The 24322-nt window shown below is 39.4% G+C and overlaps 1 protein-coding gene across 1 annotated transcript in view; it reads left to right on the plus strand.

Moving 5' to 3' along the window:
• IQGAP1 (IQ motif containing GTPase activating protein 1) overlaps window positions 1-24322 on the plus strand; it is a 56018-nt gene that overhangs the window by 23888 nt on the left and 7808 nt on the right. The window contains exons 14-35 of the mRNA XM_064669456.1: window positions 471-595; window positions 4418-4581; window positions 7277-7367; window positions 7704-7871; window positions 8220-8362; window positions 8703-8873; window positions 9918-10001; window positions 10096-10167; window positions 10260-10329; window positions 11085-11293; window positions 12158-12313; window positions 12532-12695; window positions 13470-13694; window positions 14952-15092; window positions 15183-15267; window positions 17471-17703; window positions 18457-18589; window positions 18941-19043; window positions 20004-20139; window positions 21437-21524; window positions 21954-22166; window positions 23211-23377. Of these exons, the coding sequence (XP_064525526.1) occupies window positions 471-595; window positions 4418-4581; window positions 7277-7367; window positions 7704-7871; window positions 8220-8362; window positions 8703-8873; window positions 9918-10001; window positions 10096-10167; window positions 10260-10329; window positions 11085-11293; window positions 12158-12313; window positions 12532-12695; window positions 13470-13694; window positions 14952-15092; window positions 15183-15267; window positions 17471-17703; window positions 18457-18589; window positions 18941-19043; window positions 20004-20139; window positions 21437-21524; window positions 21954-22166; window positions 23211-23377 (3141 nt within the window). The remainder of the gene's footprint in view (window positions 1-470; window positions 596-4417; window positions 4582-7276; window positions 7368-7703; window positions 7872-8219; window positions 8363-8702; window positions 8874-9917; window positions 10002-10095; window positions 10168-10259; window positions 10330-11084; window positions 11294-12157; window positions 12314-12531; window positions 12696-13469; window positions 13695-14951; window positions 15093-15182; window positions 15268-17470; window positions 17704-18456; window positions 18590-18940; window positions 19044-20003; window positions 20140-21436; window positions 21525-21953; window positions 22167-23210; window positions 23378-24322) is intronic.

Raw genomic sequence — 24322 nt, forward strand, 5'->3', positions numbered from 1 at the left:
CTCTTCTCTTACATTTTACGTTGTTTCTACATTATTTATTACAGTATTGATTTAATCTCTTGTCTCCTGCATCTTGTTTTTGCAATTACTGTTTCTTACTGGTCTGAGTTCTGTGCTGTCGCTCAATGCTTTCTCATGGATTTCACATGAAAGCCCCATTGTGATACCATTAGGTTGTCACTAATTCTTACGCCAGCTCACTCACTATTTTCTTTGCCCTGGACTGTTATTCAGTGTTTTAGTGCTTTTCTCTATTTGGCAATTTTGTTTGTTTGAACCTACTTCACATTTGGGCTGAGCATCCTGCACACAGCCTTTCCTCTTTTCCCCCCCTTTTCATATTTGTTCTAGTTTCAACCCTCATGTTACCTCTCCCACTTGGTGTACCAATTCTCATGCTGTGTCGTGTGTTCCCTGGCCAGCTTGTTGTGATGTGATGTTTATTGGGTTTGGGTTTTGTTTTTTGACAGATACATCGATGATTTGATGAAGCTGAAGGCTCAAACAAATGCAAAAGGAAATGAATTTATCACGTGGAATGATATCCAGTCATGTGTTGATCATGTGAACAAAGTTGTGCATGAAGAACATGAAAGTAAGTTTTTCTGCTCAATTCATGCTAGACTGATGCTAGCTTATAAGGAGTGCTAAAATTAGGTGCATCTCAATACAAAAAGTTATTGATTGACTTACAGTTGTGTCATATGTTAAATGTCTAGAAAGGTCTTATTTCCGAACAAGACTTGGTGGTCTGTAATACAAAAGTCTTGATTGCAGGACTGCAGGCAATCAGGGGTGTTTGTGGTATTGAAGTCAATATCTCAAAACTGTTTATTAATCCTTCCAGTGTAAATTTCAACCCTTTTCTGGATTGAAAATGCGTTTTCTGATGTCAGTGTCTAGGATTTGTCTAGAATCTTCGAATTTTGTTTCAGTCCCCCAAATTTAGTGAAAACTAGTGTTACCAAAATCTCTCAGTTAGTTGTAGCCCATGCTACAACTCGGAGTGCTCAATCCTCCTTCCTAATTTGCTGCGTTCAGTAGAAGATATTTTTCTTGAAGTCTTATTCTCTCTTTGACTGCAACTTTGCCCTGTTCAGATTTTCGTCTTCTTCCTTTTGTTCCTTCTTTTGAATGTGCTTTGGCCTTTTTACCTTCGCAGTATTTAGTGGAAGTTCCACAGCCTCAGTTCAAGATCCTCTACTCTTTATCTGTGGGTAATTTGACCTGCATATGCAAGATAAGCTATTCACCTTTTGTCGATGACTTTCAGGTCTGTAATGATACTAGATGCATTTCTATAGTGGATGAGGAGCTTGAATGAACAACAGAAAGATGAGTTTATTTCCAGGTCTTATTCTCAGTCCTTTAACTCCTGGCTGTATTAACACTACTTCCAAATTACAGCTTCTTTGAACATCAGTATTACAAATACTGCACCAAATAAACAAGCTTTTTCAGTTACTTATATGCAGTGATAAATCAACAGATACCCAAGAAAGTTTATTCTGAAATGCTTTCTGTTCCACAGCTACTTATTGTTTTTGCTTAAAATATTTGATACAGCTTTTTCAAAGAACATATTATCAGTTTGGTGCCATTCAAATTCTAAGTTCCAGATACTGGGACCTAAATCTCAAGTTAGGGTTGTGATGGGAAATGCTGATCTTTTAATAGGTTCGTTACTTTGTTTACTGTTAGTTCCATCAGAACATTAGAAGCTGTTATAATACTGGTTTTAACACTATGTATGCCTTCTTGCTGTTAAAACCAGTATTATAAAAGCTGAAATGACTGCTAGCTGACATTCTGACTGGTAAGAGAAGAGTATGCTTGCACAGTTGTTGCCTTTTGATATGAAATATTGGTAAAGTGCAAAAGAAAATCCCCTACTGGAAGATGTGCAAAATCCCTCAGAAGTTACAAGCGTCCAACACAGCTCACTGGTGAGACTCTAACTCTCTGGGTGTGGGGAGCATTTGAGCTCTCACCAGGAGCATGCTGCCAGAGCTAATCTTTCAGATGTACCGTGTGTGTCGTGCGCTGCAATTCACACTGCCCAGTACTCCATTGCAGGGCTTATTGACCAGAGCGTGGACACCTGTTTCTTTGTATTTATGTAAAAGGTGTGATCCAGGAATCACCACTAATGCATTGCACTCACAGGCATTTGGTCAGTAGCCCTATATTGAAGAGAACAGGAAGAGGTGTAGTGTATACATACATGTACAGTGCCAGGCTGGACGGGGCTTGGAGCAACCTAGTCTAGCAGAACGTGTCCCTGCCCATGGCAGAAGAGCTTGGAACTAGATGATCTCTAATGTCTGTTCTATGCAGCAAGTGCGAGTAGCAAAACTTAAGTACTCATGAAGGAAAGAAATTACTGATGCAAGCTGAAAATTGTGAATGTTAACCTAACTTCTATGCCTCTAGCCCTACATTTTTTAAATTTCTATTTTTCAGTAGTATTTATGTTAATAAATGTCTTTTAGCAGTGATAAAAGACTGGAACTTAGCGTAATTATGAACATTTCAGCAAAACAGAAAATATGAGTAATTCTTTTTCTAATGCAGTATTAGTTGATTTAAAATCCAGAGCAGAGATAAAGGAGTCCTTGAAAATAGCAGAGTTAAACAATTCTTGGGTAGATTCTTCTGAGGTTCTGTTTCAGATGGTTTTAATTTTCTATTTTTTTTTTCTCAGTTTCATTGAGGGATCTTAACTTTTGTTGATGACCAGTACTGAAAACCTCCTGGGTATCACTTGTTTTCAAGCCATCTGTGTAATATTTAGCTCAAAGCCTTGCATCGTAAGGCAGGAGAGATTTGTCACAAGTGTGGAGGTGATGCTAAAGTTTATGTTTTGCACTGAGACAAGCAGGTGTCTTCTGCCACTCCTTGTTGTATGCTTGGTGACTTGTGTTTCACTTTGGAAAGCTTATACTCTAGAGAGGGTTAAATTTTAAATTAAAAGCCTCCTGTCTTGGTTAACTTGTTTCCTGCTTCTCCAAATAGACACTAGGTTTCCTGTTTCGGTCACATGAGCAGATTTGTTAAAACCACACAAACAGGGACCCACACTGTGAATGCACACACCGGTGCTATGTTCATAGTATGTAAGAGATCACAGTGCAGTTCTAATAGTTTATGCAGTCCCAACATCTTGTTCCTTTTAACACTCCTTATGCTGTAAAGAAAGTGCAGAAAATCCTGTAATGAGATAAATTTTTCTTCTGGGCAATTTCTTAATTCCTTGGCCTGTTTCATATATGCCCTTATGCAAAGATACTTTTTATCCCCTCTCTATGAATAAGTTAAATTAGTCTGAGAAGGTCCTCAAGATATATGACCATATATATTTTTCATTTCCACTATGCTTGTAAATAGTGTCAAATTAAAAAATGCTTTCCAGTGAAGAGCTGTAACATATTGCTCTTCCATGGAATATGCCATGTCCACATTAGCAAACTAATCAAAGAGATTTACTACTGAGGTTCTATGCCCTTTCCTAAGTTATCATATCTGCTTTTTGGTAGGAACCATGCTATCATTTTAGTGATACGGTTCTTGCGATGTCCTCAACTTGTATTTTTCTCTGATCTCTACTCTGTCCAGACGTAATCACTTTCCTAAGGTGTTCTAGTTTTTGCATAATCTTCTGTTTTGTGAGTCTTTCTTTCGCGGAAGAATCACAAATCTTTGAATACAATAACCGAAGCTGGAAATCCTCACACTGAGTCCTTTCTTTTTTCTAAAAGATCTCTCTGTTCTGAGATCAAACCATGATTGGATCCTTCTTTAAGCAGGGAATTGAACTAGATAAATCTAGGATCCATCTCAACCTGAGTTATTTTGTGGTTTGCAGGAGATTGTTGCTGTAGATAGGACATCTATGATGTACTGTTTGCATTTAGCTAACTGTAAGATGCATCTACATCTCTGATGATACAGCTAATACTACATACATCCTTAATAAAAGAGTTTTCTAAAATATGAAGTTATCATATTTTTAAATTATATTCCATGCAAATCTTTAGCTTCCTGTGAAAATTTCTTTATGGATAAGCCAGAACCTTGGAATATTGTAAACTCTGGCCATTCGGGCTTTGATAATTCTCTTCAGTGGCTCGGAACTGTGTGTCTGAGGACTCAATTTTGTCCCTACCTGTGGTCTCCCTGAGTGATTTTTTTCTTTTTAACTTTATTTTTTTAATTACCATGTCCAGGAATTATGACTAATTTAAGGTGGAGAAATAGCCTTGCTTTCTTTACTAGTAAATAATGTTTTCTGTTAAAAATATTGCGGTTCTTGGCTGATACTTGGTTTAGGAAGGACTAACTGCACTTTTCTTCTGAAGCAATTATTGTTGACCAAAAGTGGAACTTTGTCTTTCTCTCCCTATGCCTTCCTCCCTAGGGATTTTGGCAATTGGTCTTATCAATGAAGCTCTGGATGAAGGGGACAGCAAGAAGACTATTCAAGCCTTACAGATTCCTGCAGCAAAATTGGAGGGTGTAGCCCCAAAGGTAGCACAGCATTATCAGGATACGCTACTTCGAGCCAAGCGAGAGAAAGCACAGGTGAGTGTAGTTAAATGGACCTCTTGAAAGACCTTTACATATGTGTAATGAAATTCTTACTGGTCTTGAAAATCAGGAATCAAAACTGGCAGTGGAGAGATGGGCATTCTGCATACCTTCAGCTGATCTTACCTGGTCAGTTTGGATCTTTCTGTATTAGAGAAAGAGATTTGCAGCTAACAGTATGAATCTTCATGAACTCTGGAGATAGGTGTAAGGATATTAAGTGCATGTGGTGGCTTATTACAGCTGATCCTGGGTCCTCAGTGAGATATGTGTTTTGTTTGCGGAACAGTAGTATCATCTGTTTCTGAAAGGAGACCATGTTCATTCCAGGAGTACTGAACTTCTGAATGCAAGTTTCCTGCAAGCTGAAGTATTTTTTTCTAATGTTCTTTATTAAATGTCATAGGCATAGTTATATATGGCAAAAAGAAAGTTTCTGAAAGTGGAAAAATCTGTTAAGTGATAAATTAGAAAAAACACGTGAAGCAACATACATGCTACTAGCAAAATGTGTGCTGATGCCTGTGACACTTTAGTAGCTTATGATTTTTTTGAGCAGTAGTTGTCATTAACCAAGGACTTTTACCTGCTTGTACATAGTTGCAGCTTTTACTAAATGAAAGGTGAAGATGGAGAGAGGAAGAGCAAGTTTCATCTTACAGGTTTAAGAAAGGTGATGAGGAGTGTGCCTGTGTGTACTCAACTAATTTTTGAGTAGTAGGGATAGGACACTGAGTTTTTTTCCTCCTCTATTTACAAAGAAGTAGCAGACGTCTGTGGTTTCAGTGGCTTGGGAGTGTTTAGTTTTCTTTTTTCTGCTGTGGACCTCTTTGCTCTAGTAGCAATGCACGCTTTTGTATAGAGACTAAGATCTGGATTGTCCTGAACACTTTTTGTTTGTTTGTTTTTGACTACAGGTAAACCCACGTGATGGCAATAGCTGAAAACTGTATGCATTTCTAATGAAAATCATTAAGCAGCTTTCCCAAGGACCCTGACAGGGTTAATGTTTCTCAGGAACCCATTTTGTGCTGAAGCATTTCCTCCCGCTGAGTCAGAATAAAATAATGAACTCTTTTTAGTGTGTGCTTAAACTTGTGCCAGGGTGTGCTGGTAACTTCTCAGTTGGCCTGAAATTACCTTATTTAGACATAAAACAGGTAAAGAGCTTGTCCCAGCAGCATGGCAGAAATTTCCGAAATAGAAAGATCATATTATAAAGTAACAATGTGGGGAAAATAATTATCATCTGAAGTCAACTGTTATGAACTAGTGATTTCTATGCCTTGGGGCTGAGAGGGATTGTACTTCACCTCAAGACATTGTTCAGTTGTTTACATGAATGGGGAGTGCTGTATGATACATGTTTCTTTTGTGATGAGGAGAGAGAGAAAAAAAGCAGTAGACCTTTTAGTATGTTACACTCTGTGTACCTTGCAGAAAGCCTTGCAACAGTAAAACTGTAGACAAGCACCGGATGGTTTTGGTAGTGTTTGGGTTGACTTCTGCTGGTACACAGTACAGTACAGTTGCAGTGATTATTCTCCCCCACTCCCTGGACAGGACTTTTGCTATTGCTGATACTCTTATGGGACTATCTGGCTTTCAGATGAAATCTGCCTGTGAAAGTCATGTTAAGCTCTTGAATGAAGTATCATTTAAACAAGTTAGTTTCAAACTTGCCAGAACAGTGGGAAAAATATGGAGGGCATGTAAGGGAATGCTCATTTTCAGTCCGGCCTTAAAGCTCTTGAACATTGTAAGTAGTGGTTCTTTTGTGCAGAGTGATTATTATTCCGCACCAGAACTAAATGTTTCCTGTGTTCTGTTTGTACGAGGAGAGCTATCAGAGGGGTGGCAGTTGCATCTTACATTTCTTTCAGTAGTTACCTACAGGAAACACCAGTGGGTGGAGAAAAGCTTATGCTTGGCAACTGCTAGGTCATTGTTCTTTATATATATTTTGAGACTTGCTAAACACTTGTCTCTTTCCTCTTCTCAAATTTCTTCATGTAACATGAGCTCATTGGATTTCCCAGCCAAAATACAGGATACTGTGTGATCACTGCTCCTTGACAAGCAATCTGTTAAAATAAAGACTTAAAACATGGCTTTGACTGCTGTGTGTGTCCACCCACCTACAACAATGCAATGCTTTTTTGCTCTGCTAGTTTGTACAATCTTGTGAACTTTTGTGGGCAGGGACAAGAGCAGCCTGATATGACATTACTTACCCAAAAAGTTTTTAGTTTCTGCACACAGATGCGCATTGGCAGCTCTGTGTAGTCGTGTTCTGTTGAAGGACTAACTTCTTGGGAAGTCATGTCCTCCTAGCTAGGTATGGCTTTAGGACTGACCAGTACCGAGTCCCTGGCCTTGTGTTCTCTCTGCTTATCAGAGTGATTCCATTGATAGAATTTCTTCTTCGTTCTATTTCCTGAAAAGAGTTTTTGACTGGGAGCAAGTATTGAGTTTGGTAATGCCATAGTAGTCTGCTAGTCACAGAGATATCCTGTGATATGAAATGTGCATGATATCCTTGTATTGGAAGACTGAAATACTTCTTATTCCCTCTGATATGGGTAACTACTCTATTGGCTATTATTGAGCATGGAGTATTTTACTTTGCAAAAATAGTGATACTTCTCTCCCCACACTGTGTATATTTTTCTTGTTCTATTCTCTTCAGGACACACAGGATGAAACAGCTGTACTTTGGCTAGATGAAATTCAGGATGGGATTCATAAGGCTAACAAGGACACAGAGGAGTCCGAGAGATGTAAGTATTATCACACACTATTGTTACTTTGTGTGTTGAGAAATTCTGATGGTAAATCAGCACCATACTGGGATTTGGGGCACACAAATTACATGCTTTCAAGTGCAGTACCACATATGGTTGGACACTCTGTACTGAAGAGGCCTCTATACTGCAAGTTGTCTGATTGCTTTTTATTTGTATTTTGTATTTATATAGACTTATTGGTGTAGCACACAAACACCCCAACTATAAGAGTGTGTTCACATTGCCTTACTCTGTTCTGCCAGTGTGTGTTTGCTGTGAGTCACTGAGCCCGTGAATGCCAAGCTAACCTGCTTCCTGGTGTTATCCAAGTCTCCTTAGGAATTCTGGCCATTAATGAAGCAGTAGATCATGGTGATGTTAGCCAGACCCTGAGTACCTTGCGTTCACCTGATGTGGGACTATATGGAGTCACTCCAGAATGTGCTCAGACGTACCAGCGAGAGCTGTCAGAAGTCAAGAGAAGAAAAATGGCAGCAGGTACACCTTCAGTAGCCTACTGTTAGTGAAATAAATTCAAGATTATTGTATGCAGAATTGGAACTGGAGGTAAAAAAGCCCCTGGGAAGAAGTCTTGTGGATGCTTTGTGAACTAATTTTTTTTTTTCCAAAAAGGTGTGTGAATAGACAGTATAATGTTCTCCACTTGTAGAATGTGTTGTGTTTAGGTAGTTCTCATATGAGGTCATTAGGGACTTGGAAACATCACTTCTTTTGCTTGGAGAAAGAAGTGTCTGTAATGTGGATTTCCTAGTTGTAACATTTATATGCATGAGAGGTAAGACGCTTGTCTAGTTTTGAGACTGACACTGCAGTTTCTGCTCTTAGGAGACAATGGCAGTGAATGGGTGAAACACTGGGTGAGAGGAGGCTATCATTATTATCATAACCTGCGGACCAAAAAGGGAGGATGGGATGAACCAGCAGAATTTGTGCAAAATGACATACAGCTGTCACGGGAGGAAATACAGGTAGGGTAGATAACAAATGCCCTTTCTCTGAAAAGTTGACATTCTTATCATTCCCACCCTTAATGCAGCTCTGAGATAGAATGTTTCAATGCCATAGTCACGTTAACAAGCTTAGTAACTCATTTGATATGCTGGGCATCGTCAGATTGTGCGTTCAGAACTTCTTGTCCCATTTCAGAAAAATTTATCCTGTCACTAAAAGAGTACAGTGTCACTGTTTTTTTGAAAGACAGCTTTGAAGTTTCTTGTAAGCACAAAGTGGAAAGCTCATGTAACATCTTTCTTTTTGTATCTCCATTTTCTTTTTCTAACTCTTCTTCCTATCATAACATGAATTCAGAGCACTATATCTGGAGTCACTGCAGCATACAACCGAGAACAGTTGTGGCTGGCCAATGAGAACCTGATTATGAAACTTCAGGCTTGCTGTCGAGGGTATCTTGTTCGCCAGGAATTCAACTCAAGAATGAATTTTTTGAAGAAACAAGTCCCAGCAATCACTTGCATTCAGGTAATGATATCCTTTAATTATGTTTGAAACTTGTTCTCTGCACACAATTGTCTTTGCCTCATTTTGTAAATTATCTAAAGGCATTTCCTTTGCCAGTGAGCTTTGGTATATTATTTGCTTTTACGTGTCATGTATAGTCAGTAAAATCTTCTCACACAGGATTAGAGAGAGAAAAACTTATTTGAGGAAGCTTTACCTATTATTTTTTTAACAAGTTTTAGTGTTTTGGAAATAGGGCAATATGAAGTGTGTTGCATGTCTTGATAGTGATAATACTATGAGATGCATTGCTGTTGTGATTCGTCACGAATTCAAGAGAAACAGTGGTTTTCAGTATTCGGTAAGATTGTTCTCTTCAAATTTGTCCAGGGATTTGGAGGACTGAGGACCTGAAAGATATAATGGGATAATTCCATATGAGATTGGGCTCATTTACAGGACAGCAACAAAAACACCCTTTCTGTGCTGTTGTAACTGAAACGCATGCAAATGAAATAGTTCCTTTGCACCCTATTACCATTTTATTATTTGAGCAGTGTATGTTTGTTTCTGCCTGAGTAACACATCCTCTGCCTGTATGTTTAACAAAACCTCCAAACCCACTCCTAGCTCATTAAAATAACACTGTCCCTTTAAGTGTAGTCCAACCCTTTGCCTAACTTCTCTTCCAAGTGTGGATAGCAGTGATCTGCTCTGAAGGCTTAAAATGTTACATCCCTGTTCTCACAGGCAGCAGCATGTAACACGTGATCCTCTTGTGGAACAGTTTCTGTCAAATTGACTGTTTTGCTATATCCTTGATCCCTAACTGTGTTTCAGAAGGCCCAGAATCTTCATGGGGTAATTTCAAGTCTCTCATGATTGCAGTTGGGAAAATAGTTAAATGCCTCACAGAATGTATGTCTTGATAAGACAAGCATGTCTCCCTCATGTTTTATTTAACCAAAAGGGAAGTCAGAAGCTGAGGAACAGAAAGAAACTCAGATTTGTAACTACTTCTTCTTAATTAGAAAAGTAAAGTGAGCATGCCTGTTTTGTTTTCAGTCTCAGTGGCGCGGCTACAAGCAAAGGAAGGCATATCAAAGCCGTTTGGGTTACCTGCGAGCACAAAAGGACCAAGTAGTAAAGGTAGTGCGGGGACCCTGCTGACTTTTTTGGTAAACCTTTTGGGTAGTGAACTTAGTAAGAAAAGTTTCTGAGTGTTTTGGTTACCCTTTAATAGATTCAATCAATGACCAGGATGTATCAAGCCAGAAGACGTTACAGAGATCGTCTGCAGTATTTCAGAAACCATGTAAGAGGCTATCTTGTTAAATGTATTCTGCACCTGACTTTTGTACTCTTTCCAGAATGATGTCAAGTTCTTTTTTGTTTTTTAAATCCTAGATAAATGATGTTGTAAAAATCCAGGCCTTCATCCGAGCGAACAAAGCACGAGAAGACTACAAAACCCTCAGTAAGTATTGCCAAGAGGATAAAACTGATGTGCCTCGAATCTCTGTTTGCAAAGGATCATAGAATCATAAAAGATATTCCTCAGCTTTCTCAGCCTGTCTCCATAGGAGAGATGCTCTAGCTCTCTGATCATCTTTGTAGCCCTCCTCCGGACTCGCTCCAGCAGCTCCACATCCTTCTAACGTTGAGGGCCTCAGAGCTGAACACAGTGTTCCAGGTGGGGTCTTGTGAGAGCGGAGTAGAGGGAGAGAATCACCTGCCTTGACTTGCTGGCCATGCTGCTTTTGATGCAGCCCAGGATGCAGTTGGCTTTCTAGGCTGCAAGTGCACATTGCTGGGTCACGTCAAACTTCTCGTCAACTAACATGATGTTGGTTGTGTGATCTATAACATCAAGACGGTTTTGAGGAGTGATTGGGATGAACCTTTGGTAGGGCAGTGCAGAAAGTAGGTGGTTCTTGAGGCTGAAGGAAAACTTGATTCTAGCTGTTGCTTTTTCTGCTGATATCTAGAAGTATAGGTTTGCAGTTAGCTTTGACAGTGTGGACTTAGCCTGTGCTGATACTGACTTTGTTCTTCTTTGCTTCTCTTATGATTTTCTTAAACAAGAAATGAAAAAATGTCAGAAGCTGTTTAGACTTACTGGTACTAATTTAGTTCTGGATGCTCCTTGATGTGCTGTTTAAACATAGATAAGGCATATATTTACTTCTGTTTGCCATCCCTTGATGTTTCTTTTTTCTTGCCTGGTTTTAGTTAATGCTGAAAACCCACCTATGACTGTTGTTCGGAAATTTGTCCATTTGCTCGATCAGAGTGACCAAGATTTTCAGGAGGAGCTTGAGCTAATGAAACTGCGTGAGGAAGTTGTAACCTTGATCCGATCCAATCAGCAATTGGAAAATGACCTCAATCTCATGGACATCAAAATTGGGCTGCTAGTGAAAAACAAAATTACATTGCAGGTAAGAAATGTGCTTATGGGAGACCAGCTACAGATTAAATTGAGCCCAGTGGTAGTTAGCATGGAGAGCTTCTGGCTGCAGAATGTCAGTTGCTCAAACTCAGTAGAAAACATTGCCCCAGACTTGCGGTTTTTACTCCCAATACATTCTTAGTCCATTCCACTAATTTAGTATGCATCCCTAGAAAAAAAACTGTAGGAGGAGAAGAAACAAGACCTGAAGCTAAAAAAGGCAAACACCAGACTTTCTTGATCTAATAAATGCAACAGATTTTGTGTTTGAACACTTTGATAACTCTTTTTTGTTGCTCCTTTGTGGTTAAACAAGTCACATGCCACAAGCTTGCAGCAAGGGGGGTGACTTTGGAGGCAGGAGACATGCTTGTGCCACTTGGTTGATTGTTGGTCAAAGAAAACCCCCCTCTATCACTTGGCACCAAAAAACCAAAAAAGACTCTTGCTGATACAACATTGCCTCTTCTTCAAGCTGAAGTTCTGGTCAGCTTTTTGTGTGGTCCTGGATTTCGTTACTGTAGGCTTCTCCCTATGCAAAATCTCCATTGGTGTACCAAAATTTATCTTGGAAGGAAGCTGCAGTGCTTGACTGATGCTTGCAGTGAAAAATGCCATTGCTGTCTGAGTATGTAGAGGCAGTGAACCAACTAAGTATGGAACAGGGGGTTTAAGTTGTAAGCCCAGAGAAACTGCTGCCTTAGCAAATAATGCTTCACTTTAATAGCCCCAGGCATACCTTGACCCTGCCTTTCTACATCCAAGAGAAGTGGACTCTCAGATGCAACTGCTTTCCAATATTGCCTGTTAGAAACTTCTTAGAGTGGAATCTATACCTATTCTTTCTTTCCAGGATGTTGTTTCTCACAGCAAAAAACTTACCAAGAAGAACAAGGAACAGCTCTCTGACATGATGATGCTGAACAAACAAAGAGGAGGTTTGAAAGCATTGAGCAAAGAGAAGAGAGAAAAGCTGGAAGCCTATCAGCATCTGTTCTACCTACTTCAGGTAAGAAACTTTGTACGCCTCTCAGTAACCTCTTGTCATAGAGGCTTATGTGTCTTAGCACAGTCTTTGCTTATGCACTGTAGTTTTCATAGAACCGTTAAGGTTGGAAAATAACCTTTAAGGTCATGAAGTCCAACTGGCAACTGTTTTGAACTACCTTAGTTTTTGGCAACACTGATGGGGACATGCACACTAAGTAATTTTTCTTGTTGTTGTAGACTAATCCAACCTACTTGGCCAAGCTGATTTTTCAGATGCCTCAAAACAAATCCACAAAGTTCATGGATTCTGTCATCTTCACACTGTATAACTATGCATCCAATCAAAGAGAGGAATACCTGTTGTTGCGACTTTTCCAAACAGCACTGCAGGAAGAGATCAAGTATGTGGTAGCAATATAGCGCATTCTTGCTGTTGAATCAGTTTTGGCAATTTCTCAAATTGAGGCAGTTTTCATGTTAAGTTTCGTGCTAATATGCAGATAATGCTAATCTGTCCCTTCACTGTCCTCTCCCCATTTCATATCTCTTAGTGTAGTCTATATCAGAAGAATTGAGTATGTCCATTGAGGATGAGGGCTTTTTACTTCAGTCAAGACTTCACTGCTCAACATGGCAGCTACTTTTGATCTGATGCAGTCATGCTAAAATTCAGTCTAATCTCAATTCTCTGGTGTCTGATTATAAACACCTCCAACAAACTGCAAACCCAGGCTTTACAAGCTAGGGAGAGAGCTAAATCCAAGCTTTTTGGGTTCCCAAAAGCTGATGAGGAGTCTGAAAACAAAAGGCTTTATTATTTGGCATTTCTATTTCCTATCATTGTTAGAAACTCAGGCTCTCTTCAGACATGTTTTGTTAGATTGGTTAGGCCTTAGGAGCTCGGTGTTATATGACTTCAGTTCTTTACAATGCAGAGCAGCATAACTTGCTGTGAGGAAGAATGCTCAATGAAATTTTTGAGGAACTACTCTTTAAGTATTTTTGGGAATGCTTTTAAAGCATGAAGATGGTATATACCCTGAAACAAATAACAACTTCTAAAGAAGATTTTTTTTTTGCCCTTAAATTCATGCTTGGAATAGTAGTCCAGGGAGATGTAGGCACTGACAGAGTTATGCATACCTCATATTTCACGTAGATTCTTTCTTCTTCAGATCAAAAGTAGACCAGATACATGAAATTGTGACTGGGAATCCTACTGTTATTAAGATGGTGGTAAGTTTCAACCGTGGTGCTCGCGGTCAGAATGCCTTGAGGCAGATCCTGGGACCGGTTGTGAAGGAAATAATTGATGACAAATCACTTAATATCAAAACTGATCCGGTGGATATTTACAAGTCGTGGGTTAACCAGATGGAGTCTCAAACTGGAGAGGCCAGGTATGGGACCTGCTAATACTGTATTTTTCTAAACATTGCTTAGCTGCTTTGCATTGCTTGGTTAATCATTCAAAACCATCCTTCGCTCCGTTGCATCCATCTATCCAACTGATACTGACTTTTAGTCTCCTCAAGATGGCTTTCATCCAAGGATTCTAAAGATCATACTGCGGTGATAGTGCTGTGACGGTATTGAAAGGGAATGTCATTAGGAGATGGAAGAAGAAATGCTCTTTGTTGTTCTCCTATGTTGACTTGATAGTTAGCTATGAGATGCCTTCTAACCTAAAAGAATTCATGGTAAGAAAAGGTATTTGAGAATCTCTTCACGTCAGTCTGTGTTCGTGTCGTATATATAGCCTTTGCAAACAGGTACTATTTTCAAGCCAACAAAACCTCTTTTGCTGGCAAAAAGCATGACATTGCAATTCTCCTAGTCCTGAAATCTTTCTAGTTAATATTGGCCATTGATGACAATTGCATTGTGCTACATGATTTTGTGTCATTTTGGTTTCTTTTTCTTCCAATGCTTGTGATTTGCTAGAACTGGAGGTTTCTATTGTGTTATTGGGGTTTTTTTAACATACTTAAAAAAAAAAAGCAAAAGCCATACAGATGAGTGAGTTTCTCCACTTGAAGCATATCTGCAGTCATATATCTTCGTACACTTTGTGCAAAATTCTGGACATGTTAAAAATGTAGGCAAAGATGTGTGTTCAGATTCTTCTCTGTACATGAGATTTAGGATATGCTTTCATGAATTATCAGCTTTGTCCATCTGTGTTCACTGGAATTCTATGCAGTAGTTTCAACTGATTGAAAAAAATGTAACGATTAATTTGGTACAGTTTCCCACCAATCACATGTTATATTGATTTTATGGATGCTGTTCTAGATTCTGCTTGTGTCCAAGTTTTTATCATCTTAATACTCAAATGTGTAGCTTTCTTTTTCGCCTGTTTGCAGTCTGAAGTACCACTGTGTGTTACGGTTGGTGCTTTTTTTGCCTAGTGTGCGTGCTGTAAGAAAGATTCGCTTTTGAGTTAGCTGGGCCTTTTGTCGCAGTGACCATTGCAAGGGAAAGTAAAGGAAGTAAAAGGAAAAAATTTCGTTTCTCACAGTGCCTAAAAGGTTAATTAAAGGCAATGCACAGCTCTTGTCAGTGAATATAAACTTGTTTCTGTGTCAAGCTATAAATTCTTGAAACATGCTAGCCTGAGTAATATTCACCTTGATATGTTTGACTTTTTCAAATAGCAAACTGCCGTACGATGTTACGTCTGAACAAGCACTAAGTCACGAAGAGGTGAGGACGCGCCTGGATGCCTCAATCAGAAATATGAGGACAGTGACAGACAAGTTCCTGTCTGCCATAGTTAGTTCAGTGGACAAAATCCCGTGAGTCTGATGTACCCACAGTATTATCCTTGAGTTGTTGGCAGGTTCCTGCTTGCAGCAGTCTGACTTGACCTTTTCTTTCTCTCAAAGTTACGGAATGCGTTTCATTGCTAAGGTCCTGAAAGACTCCCTGCACGAGAAGTTTCCTGATGCTGGCGAGGATGAGCTTCTGAAGGTGAGGATCTGAACACCCTTGTGAATAATTGTCATCCAAATTGGCTGTGGCAAGCGCATGCCATTCTTTTCTCTTCTTGGCTATATGTGTGGAGAGCAGTGCATGTAAACCTGTATAAAGCTCATTTATTTACCTCTACAGATAGAAAATATTTCACATCAGGATATTGATGTTAGCTTCATATACATCACTCGAGATATAGTACATTGTTTAGAAGGCGGTATCCTGTTGCTTTTGCTTTGCTTTAAACATCTTGGGCATTTGATCCTTTTGGTTTCTTGACTTGGGTTACTGTTGCTCCTAGAAAGTAAACCTTGGCTTTACTAGTATGATCACAGCCAGCTGCTCCTTCCTTAATGAGACAAGTCAAAAAGTCTATATGCAAAATTCTGATATTCCTAATTCCCCTCTCTGTAACGCTCCAGGATAGTTTGACAGGAATATGTAGAGAGTCACTTCCCGTGATATCTAGTCAGTTTTGTATTTTGCATTTCAGTTAATTTTGAGAACTAAAAGGATCCTAATAGAAGGTGCTCTCAGATGAGTATAGCTTTGGGATTTTCATTGAAATTTCTTTGGTTTTATGACTTTTAGTAGTTGTGAAGGCCTTTGTGCCCATGAATGCTTTACTTTTTAATAAAACAAAGTTTGGTTCTTAGAATACTTGAAACGTCTCTTTAAACTTCTCTGCCTCTACTTCATTACAAAATAATTACCAATCTGAATGCTGTTTTCTTCTCTCTTCTAGTTCTGTGCTTTCCCATTTTGAGACATCGGTTCTTTCTATGCAGGTGAATTAATTTCTTCCATCTGTAAATTTAGGTGGAAAACTGCGGTTTTTGTTAATCCTCGTGGAAACAATGTAACTGTCCATATGAAAGTCAAAACTGCAGTTTTGTGCAATAACTACTTCTGGATTTTTTTTGGCAACCAAAGATACCCATGTGATATATTGTTCTTTTTGCCCTGCAAGTTGAAAGTTATTAATTCAGTTTCTTTCACAGATGTATTTTGTTATTACTAGTAGTAAACAGCTTTGACTGTTACCATCCCATGGCATAATCTGTGAGAGTACAGCAGAGGCTTGCATGAAACAGTTGTGAAAAACATGACCTCACTGAAAGCAGTTGTTAATTTCTGGGACTGCTTAGCAACAGCTGGATTTTTTTTCTCTGTGTTTTCAGCTGTTTGTTCAGACCCCAGTCTCTTCTGTGCATTTAAGTCACATGGCAAGCAGTGAAGCCAAGATTCAGTGACCTTCTTCTGCAAATGAGCATGTGATGAGAGAACTATCGCTGTAAATCAGCATGTTGGGTTAATTCCTGTTTCATTGCTGGAATTACTTTTGGCTAAATATCAAATACAGGTTAGAATTATCTTTGTGAGCATATGGATAATGTGATAATCTTTGTCTGCAGTTCCTTGAAATTTATTGCTGCTCACATTTGACTAGGTAAATTGGATTTTTGAAGTGTCAAATGCCATTCATCTTCTGTACTTCTGAGTTCCTTATCTCTGGATAAAATATTTTCTCAGTTACTCACTAACTGGGGGTCTGTCCCTGAATATGTTGCAGGTTATAGAAGAATTATTCTGAAACAGAAAAGGGCTTTGGAGAATAAATGGAAAGTAATTTCCTCAGTTTAACTTCTTGGTCTGCCATTCTTCCTCAGCCTTTTTTCTTTGTCAGAGATGGCAGCCAATGCTGCACGCTCCTCTAAGTATTAGCTCTTGCTCCATATTGAAAGTGCATTATCAGATTCCTCTGTACTGTGATCGTTCTGCCCTCTGTTTGACTAACTCAATTACATTTAATTCTCCTGACAGACTGTCTCATGCTCTTATCAGTAGTCCATTGGTAACTTTTAATATCTCCTATCCATACATTTTTATAAGTTTAAGTTCTAAACCTTTACGCGTAGGAATATCTGCTGCTGTATTGTCCTGCGACTAGCAGTGCTCAGTCTTTCCTTTTTGTGTTGACCGTCCTATTGCATCTTAATGATATTTTTTTTTTACACTGTAGATTCTTTGGGATGGTATGTGTTTCTATACAGCAGCACAGCAGAACCTTTGTATGGGACGGGTCTTCTGGCTTATGAGAAAATAATTTTATCAAAGCACAGATTAGTTTCACTAAAATCCAGTTGCGTCCTGTACTATTGTTTATTGATGCGTTTCTTCTCTACTCAACTTTTCCCAGATTGTTGGCAACTTACTCTATTATCGCTACATGAATCCAGCCATTGTCGCACCAGATGCATTTGACATCATTGACCTTTCAGCTGGAGGTCAGCTGACCACAGATCAACGTAGAAACCTTGGTTCCATTGCAAAGATGTTGCAGCATGCTGCATCCAATAAGATGTTCATGGGAGACAATGCTCATCTAAGCATCATTAATGAATACCTGTTGCAGTCATACCAGAAATTCAGGTATTAGACCTTAGCTAATTAAGTTGGGAAGTTTGGCAGAGGGTAACATTGGAAGTATTAAGGGAAAATTATAAATTTTGAATATAATAGATTCTATCTCTGTCAAATGTCTGTTGAAAATAAGAGATTTCACTGCCATAAGCATCATTGACAATGGCAGATAAAACATGTACCTGGAATTTATGAGCAATACATCGTATGTTAATGGGATTGCAAAGTCCAGTGTTTCGATTTAAGAGCTTCCAGAATAAAGGTTGCTTTTGCACTTACTTATTGTGGTACTTTGGACATGGGCAACCAGCATGGACATACATTCTTATGTCCCATGCGAACCCTGGTTCCACATTAAAATCTAGTGGTACACTTATCTGTTCATGTAGTTGAAGTGATCTTTTGTTCAAGAGTTGTCATCTTATACCTCTCATGTTTTGGAAGAAAAGTAGCCAGAGGTTGCTAGGGGCAAGGGGTGATAATGCGGCGGGAGCACGAGGATGTGTGAACAAGGTGACTGAAGCTATAGACCAGCCCTGTCAATACGGAAAATGCCCAAATGTCAACATGGCCAATGTCAATAATTAAATTTGCTAGGTTGGTTCTAATGTGTTAAACTAAAGGTGACCAACTGTAGTGGGTCCTAATGTGCCATAGTTTAAAGAGGAGAGACTATACTTGAGGTGGTCATGGGGAGTTAATGCTCTTGATACATCACGTCACGCTTAGTGTCATGCTGTTCTTCTCTCCTTTGTTTTGAAGACGTCTTTTTCAGGCTGCCTGTGAGGTTCCTGAATTGCAGGATAAGTTTAATATTGATGAATATTCTGACCTGGTGACTCTCACTAAACCGGTTATTTATATTTCTATTGGTGAAATCATCAATACACACACTGTAAGTATACATTAGTCACAAGTTGCTCTTTATAAGCAGTGCTTACAAAGAAAATACTACTTCTGGCTGAAGCACAAAGTTACTGAATACAAGGCTGAAAGTTGTCTCGATTTGTAGTGGTGAGAGCTTGTTGATTTATAGAATCAAATAATTTATTATGGCTTCACTAAGTTTCTTTTGAAATCATTTAAATGTGTGATATTGGCACAGCTTTGAATGTTAATGTTGATGCTTTGGAGTTTAGTGAAATAAGATTTTTTTTCTAAAAGATATTAGCTTAGAGTAATGAAATTTTACTGTCTAGAAAAGGATGTACTGTTAACAACATAATTGTTTTTTCTGTTCATCTAGTTGCTCTTAGACCATCAAGATGCAATTGCTCCTGAGCACAATGATCCGATTCACGAGCTGCTGGACGATCTCGGAGAGGTTCCTACAATTGAGTCCTTAATAGGTGGTCTAGTTTATTTTGCTTAAGAAATACATGTTATTACCTTAAATGACTTAAAGCGCAGTAAAGAAACTGTATAAGCAATCGTCACAGGTCGTTTGGGAGGATGCGCTCTAAAAATCAGCAGCAGATTTGTTGCAGCATATTCTCTCGGCAGAATTTTTGCCCTGAAAAAACCAGGGGTTCTTTCTCTTCTCCCCACCTCACCTTGATTACTACGTTGCAGCTATTTGAAGTTTGAAGTCTAGTAGAGAGGAGGGAGGCAAACAGGCATAGGTTTTGGAGAGGATGCTTTGACAGCAAACACTTACCTTGAAGTCGCTTGATGAAAAAGGTTGGAACCTTTTAAAGGAGTGATTGCTAGCACATTTTCTTCCAGGCACTGGCAAAGAACAGAACATAACAAGTGTTATCTGAGCAAACCTAGACCTTGGGTTTAGCTAGAACTTGCCCTCCTTCCCCATTTAATTTCTCCTGTGTGCATTCTATCGCTGTGGTTAATATGTCAGAGTTTAATCTTTCTGCAGCCTTTTAAGAAACAGGGGGAAACTTCCTAATAACTCTTCTGGTGCAAGTTAGAGCAGGAAAATTTCTTTTTGACAGGATAGCTTACTTTGTTTAGTAGAAGATTACAAGCTTAGTTACCATCAACAGCTTGGAAGATTCATTCTAATGAGGACATGGACATAAGCGTGTCACCATATTTTTATTTCGAAAGGATTCTTGGCAGTTCAGCTACTCTTCTCAGTAACGTTCTTTCAGATTTGTTAAGAAAAGGTCTGTAACGTGTTCAAGATGATGTCTTAAAAAGTTAGTTAGTTTTGGCTTTTATAGTGTCCTTTTGATAGTACAGGAAGCAGTCTAGTTTTTCTCTAATCTGTAATATAGGGAAAAATTACAAAGCCCTAGCAGTCAAGAACGTAAAGAATGTGATTTAATCTATAAACTCTTTCTGCTTGACAGGGGAAGGGTCTGGCAATGTTAATGACCCCAGCAGGGAAATGCTAGCAAAGACTGAGGTTTCTCTCACACTCACTAACAAATTTGATGTTCCTGGTGATGAGAATGCAGAGGTGGATGCAAGGACAATTCTGTTGAAGTAAGTAAGGGTTAACTATCTGGTATGTTTCTCAAAAGAAGGAGGAACCAGAACTTTCACAGTTAATCTGCAGGTGAAAAGAAGATAAATGAGGCATAATTTAAACAAAAGTGGGACTGTTACTCCAAATACACCGAGCTTGTAGCCATATCCTTTTCAATGCTGTGGCACCACTTAATAGATGAAGACTAATGGCCTTTTTGAGAAATATAGATGTTATTAGTCTAATGGAAAGAGAGCAATGGACTGTCAGGGATTTAATAATTGCCAGACTCTGTATTCTGGAGAACTTTGTACTAATATTGACTCTTGGCAAATTTTAAACAAATCCCTATTGATGAGATGTATAGAGCAGTGACCTGACATTCAGATGCATATTTACCCACTCTGATGCATTCCTGCTCAGATGCTAGATAGTTTAATTGAAAATTCTTCAGGTCAGCTTGCCCTTGACTTAGACAGAATAATGATCTCCCAGAAGAAAATTTTGTCTCCAAAAATAACTTTAACTGGGCTTCTTAAAAGATACATCAGTATTTTCCTACCCACTGGAAGAAGGTGACATTGATTTCAAAAGTGAAGATTTACCAGATGCACTGGTAGTCATCTAAGTTGTGGATGATGAGAAAGGTGTGTGTGTGATGCACTTTGTGTGATGTCAGAAATGATTCCAGCCTGATGGCAAAGTACCGAAGAAGCTATTTGATTTCATTGTGTGGCTCAAGGACAGAAGTGCCTCAGAGTATCCACTGACTGTGATTATATACCAGCTGAGATCAAGGAATGACCCTGTCTATCGCCAGATTGGAGTCGGGGATCTGCTTTGTCTCTGTTACCATGCATATAAGAAAATAACCCTTTTGTGTTTTTTGACACCTGTTATAAAGCACTGAAGTGCACTTCTGCCTGGATAATAGTATAGACCTTTTCTGGTTGCACAAATTCGCCGTGGCTGCTACCTCCTTTATCTTTCACCTTGAGGCAGCTTCTGCAGTCCACATGGCAGTACTGGGGTTACCTTGGAATATGTGGGGTAACGTCCTTTCTGTTCAAGGGAGTACCTAAGAGCAAACTTTATGTATTACATAGAGGAACCTTTCAGGGAACTGGTTTCCAGTGATTCACTGTCAAAAAAGTGAAGTCAAAAAAGTCTGATCTAGCCTAAGATTACCTGAGTGCTCATCCAGTGTTAATCTGACTTTAGGTAAATCAATAACATTGGTATTGTTGTAGAATAGAACGGTATTGACTGTCTTTCCATTTAAAGTTTTTTCTCCTATTCTTGATTTCTTTGCAGCACAAAACGTTTAATTGTTGATGTAATCCGCTTCCAACCAGGGGAGACGCTGACCGAAATCTTGGAAACTTCAGCTACCTCAGAGCAAGTATGAAGTTGTTTATCTGCATTAGTTTTAGACTAGAAAATTGCCATCTATCTAGATATATGTGGGTATACATAGGAATCTCCATTTATGTGTTGCAGTGAAGCTGTCTCCACTGATGGTGGAGCAGGGTGTAATAACAATAAGGAGGGTATATAATGGAAGTAAACTGTATGTGTGAATCTTACTCCTCCGATAGTTACTAGAATGTGTTTATCTAGAAGACCGTTTTAGAAGGCAGGTAGGCTTCTGCTGGTTCCTATGTGTGGAATATGTTCATCAAAATGCATTCACTGGAGTCAGTACAGGAGTCACAGAGCAAAACTCTTTGTCCTGTGTTATGCTTGAGGTCAGACAATCTGTTTCTGCTTCTTTGTTACCTTAAAGCCAATCTGCTTATGAACTTTGTAATTTTCTGGGTTTTTCTTCTAGGAAGCGGACCATCATAGAGCTATGCAGAAACGGGCCATTCGTGATGCTAAGACTCCTGATAAGATGAAAAAATCTGTCTCTGTAAAGGAAGATGGCAACTTGAATCTTCAAGAAAAAAAAGATAAAATCAAGGCAGGCCTGAAGAAGTTGACAGAACTGGGGACAGTGAATGCCAAAAATAAATACCAGGAACTAATCAATGACATTGCAAAGGTAGTATACCATTTGATGGTTTCCTAGTAATCATAATGGAATTTCCCCACAGTTTGCAGTGTTGTGAAACTGGCCTGAGTTTTCAGGAGGAGTAAAGTTTGTAGTAGCTAGTTCAAACCTACCTTTTGTTGCAGCATTTCTGCCTCTTTGGCATCTGGGAAGTCCTTTATAGGACATTTCTGTTCTCTCAAATGACTGTCTTGCCAGGTTCTTGGGTACTTTAAGGAAAAGCTTAATAGCCTGGAGGGGAAGTCCTGATGGATGGTCTTTTTCTCTGCTCCTTTTCGCTATTTGAAGTAGTACCTTTACAAACTTGTTCACCTAAGGGAGTTTTGCCCATAACTTTAAGACATCCTATCTGTTATTTTTATTTAAATGTACCCATTCAAGAATACCTGAATGCTAAGTAGGGGGGAGCTAAGGAAAAATCCAATACTGTTGTACATTGCTACAGTGACAATGTATTTTATATCACATGTTTACTGGAAAACTATTTGGGAAATGTTATGTAAGTAAACCAACTAAATAATTGCCTTGCGGGATCTGATTAGAATTAATCATACTATGGATAATATATATCAAAAATTAAAATAGGAGTCGACAAATACATGGTATTTTTTGTTCAGGTATTAAGGCAACTGATGCTTAATGGCTGACTAACGAAAGAAAATAACCAAGTCTGTGTGCTGCTATGGTTATAGTCATGATTTGTAAGATAGTTTCCCTACCCAGTGGTGACAAAAATGCTGCTTTCCTTTATATCATGTGCTGTCGGTGCCCACTCTAGTCATTGCAACTAGGACAGCATTGAAGTTTGAGAAAGCAACAAAAGGTTCTAATGTACTGCTGTGTTGTACTAGTTGGTTAGTTCCACAAATAGTCATCACAGAGAAGCAGCTGTGACTCCTAAAATGAGGCTTGTAGCATGAAGCAAGACTAAGCAAAATCAAACGGTGTGTTTCAAATACTCTGTGCTCTGGGCCTGAGCAACTGGAGAGCTCAAATGACTGTTAAAGTCTCTGCCTGTCTTTCTCTGTGGTGTAGGATATCAGAAATCAGCGTAGATACCGTCAGAGAAGAAAGGCGGAGCTGGTGAAGCTGCAGCAGACATACAGTGCCTTGAACTCCAAAGCTACATTTTATGGGGAACAAGTAGATTATTACAAAAGTTACATAAAAACCTGCTTGGATAACCTGGCCAGCAAGGGCAAGTAAGTATCTGGGAACCATATAATCACAGGATGGTTTGGGTTGGAAGGGATCTTAAAGACCACCTCATTCTATCTCCCCTGCCATGGGCAAGGACAACTTCCACTAGCCCAGGTTGCCCCAAGCCCTGTCCAACCTGGTCTTGAACACTTCCAAGGATGGGGCAGCCACAGCTTCTCTGAGCAGCCTGTGCCAAGGCCTCGCCACCCTCACAGGGAAGTTGTTGACTGCAGTTCTTGAGTGCAACTATCCAGTCGAGTCCTTATCCATCAAGCGGTCCATCCATCAGATCCGCGTCTCTCCAATCTAGAGACAAGGATGTCGTGCAGCAGTGTCAAATGCTTTTCACAAACGCAGACAGATGGTGTCAGTCACTCTTCCCTCATCCACAAATGCTGTCATAGAAGGCCACCAAATTTGGCAAGCACCTGAGTGAAGGCATAGTGGCTGTCATCAGTCACCTCCTTGTTTTCCATGTGTCTTAGCATAGTTTCCAGGAGAATCTACCAGTCACAGAGGTGAGGCAGACTGGCCTGTAGTGCACTAGGTGTTCCTTATTTGCCTTTTCCAGTCAGTGGGAACTTCACTGGACTGCCACGTTTTCTCATATATGATGCACAGTGGCTTATCCACTTTCTCTACCAGTTCCCTCAGGACTCAAGGGTACATCTCATCAGGGCCCATGGACTTGTGCGCCTTCAGGTTCCTTAGGCGGTCTCAAACCCGATGATTTACAGTGGGTGGTTCCATGGCCCTAGAAGTGCTTCTTTCAGAAAGCACGTGTTGCTAAGAAGAATCGTAATGCCATCTGCTCAAAGGTCGTCAGCCAAGCTCTTTTGCCACAGTGATAGTTTTAGGGAAAGGGTCTCAGCAGCAGTAGGAAAATACAGGGAGAGGTCAGTGCCATGAATGGCATCAAAAAGACAAACTTGAAAGACTTTTTGGTC

Source organism: Pseudopipra pipra, chromosome 12, assembly GCF_036250125.1.
Source record: "Pseudopipra pipra isolate bDixPip1 chromosome 12, bDixPip1.hap1, whole genome shotgun sequence".
In the NCBI taxonomy this organism is placed as follows: domain Eukaryota; kingdom Metazoa; phylum Chordata; class Aves; order Passeriformes; family Pipridae; genus Pseudopipra; species Pseudopipra pipra.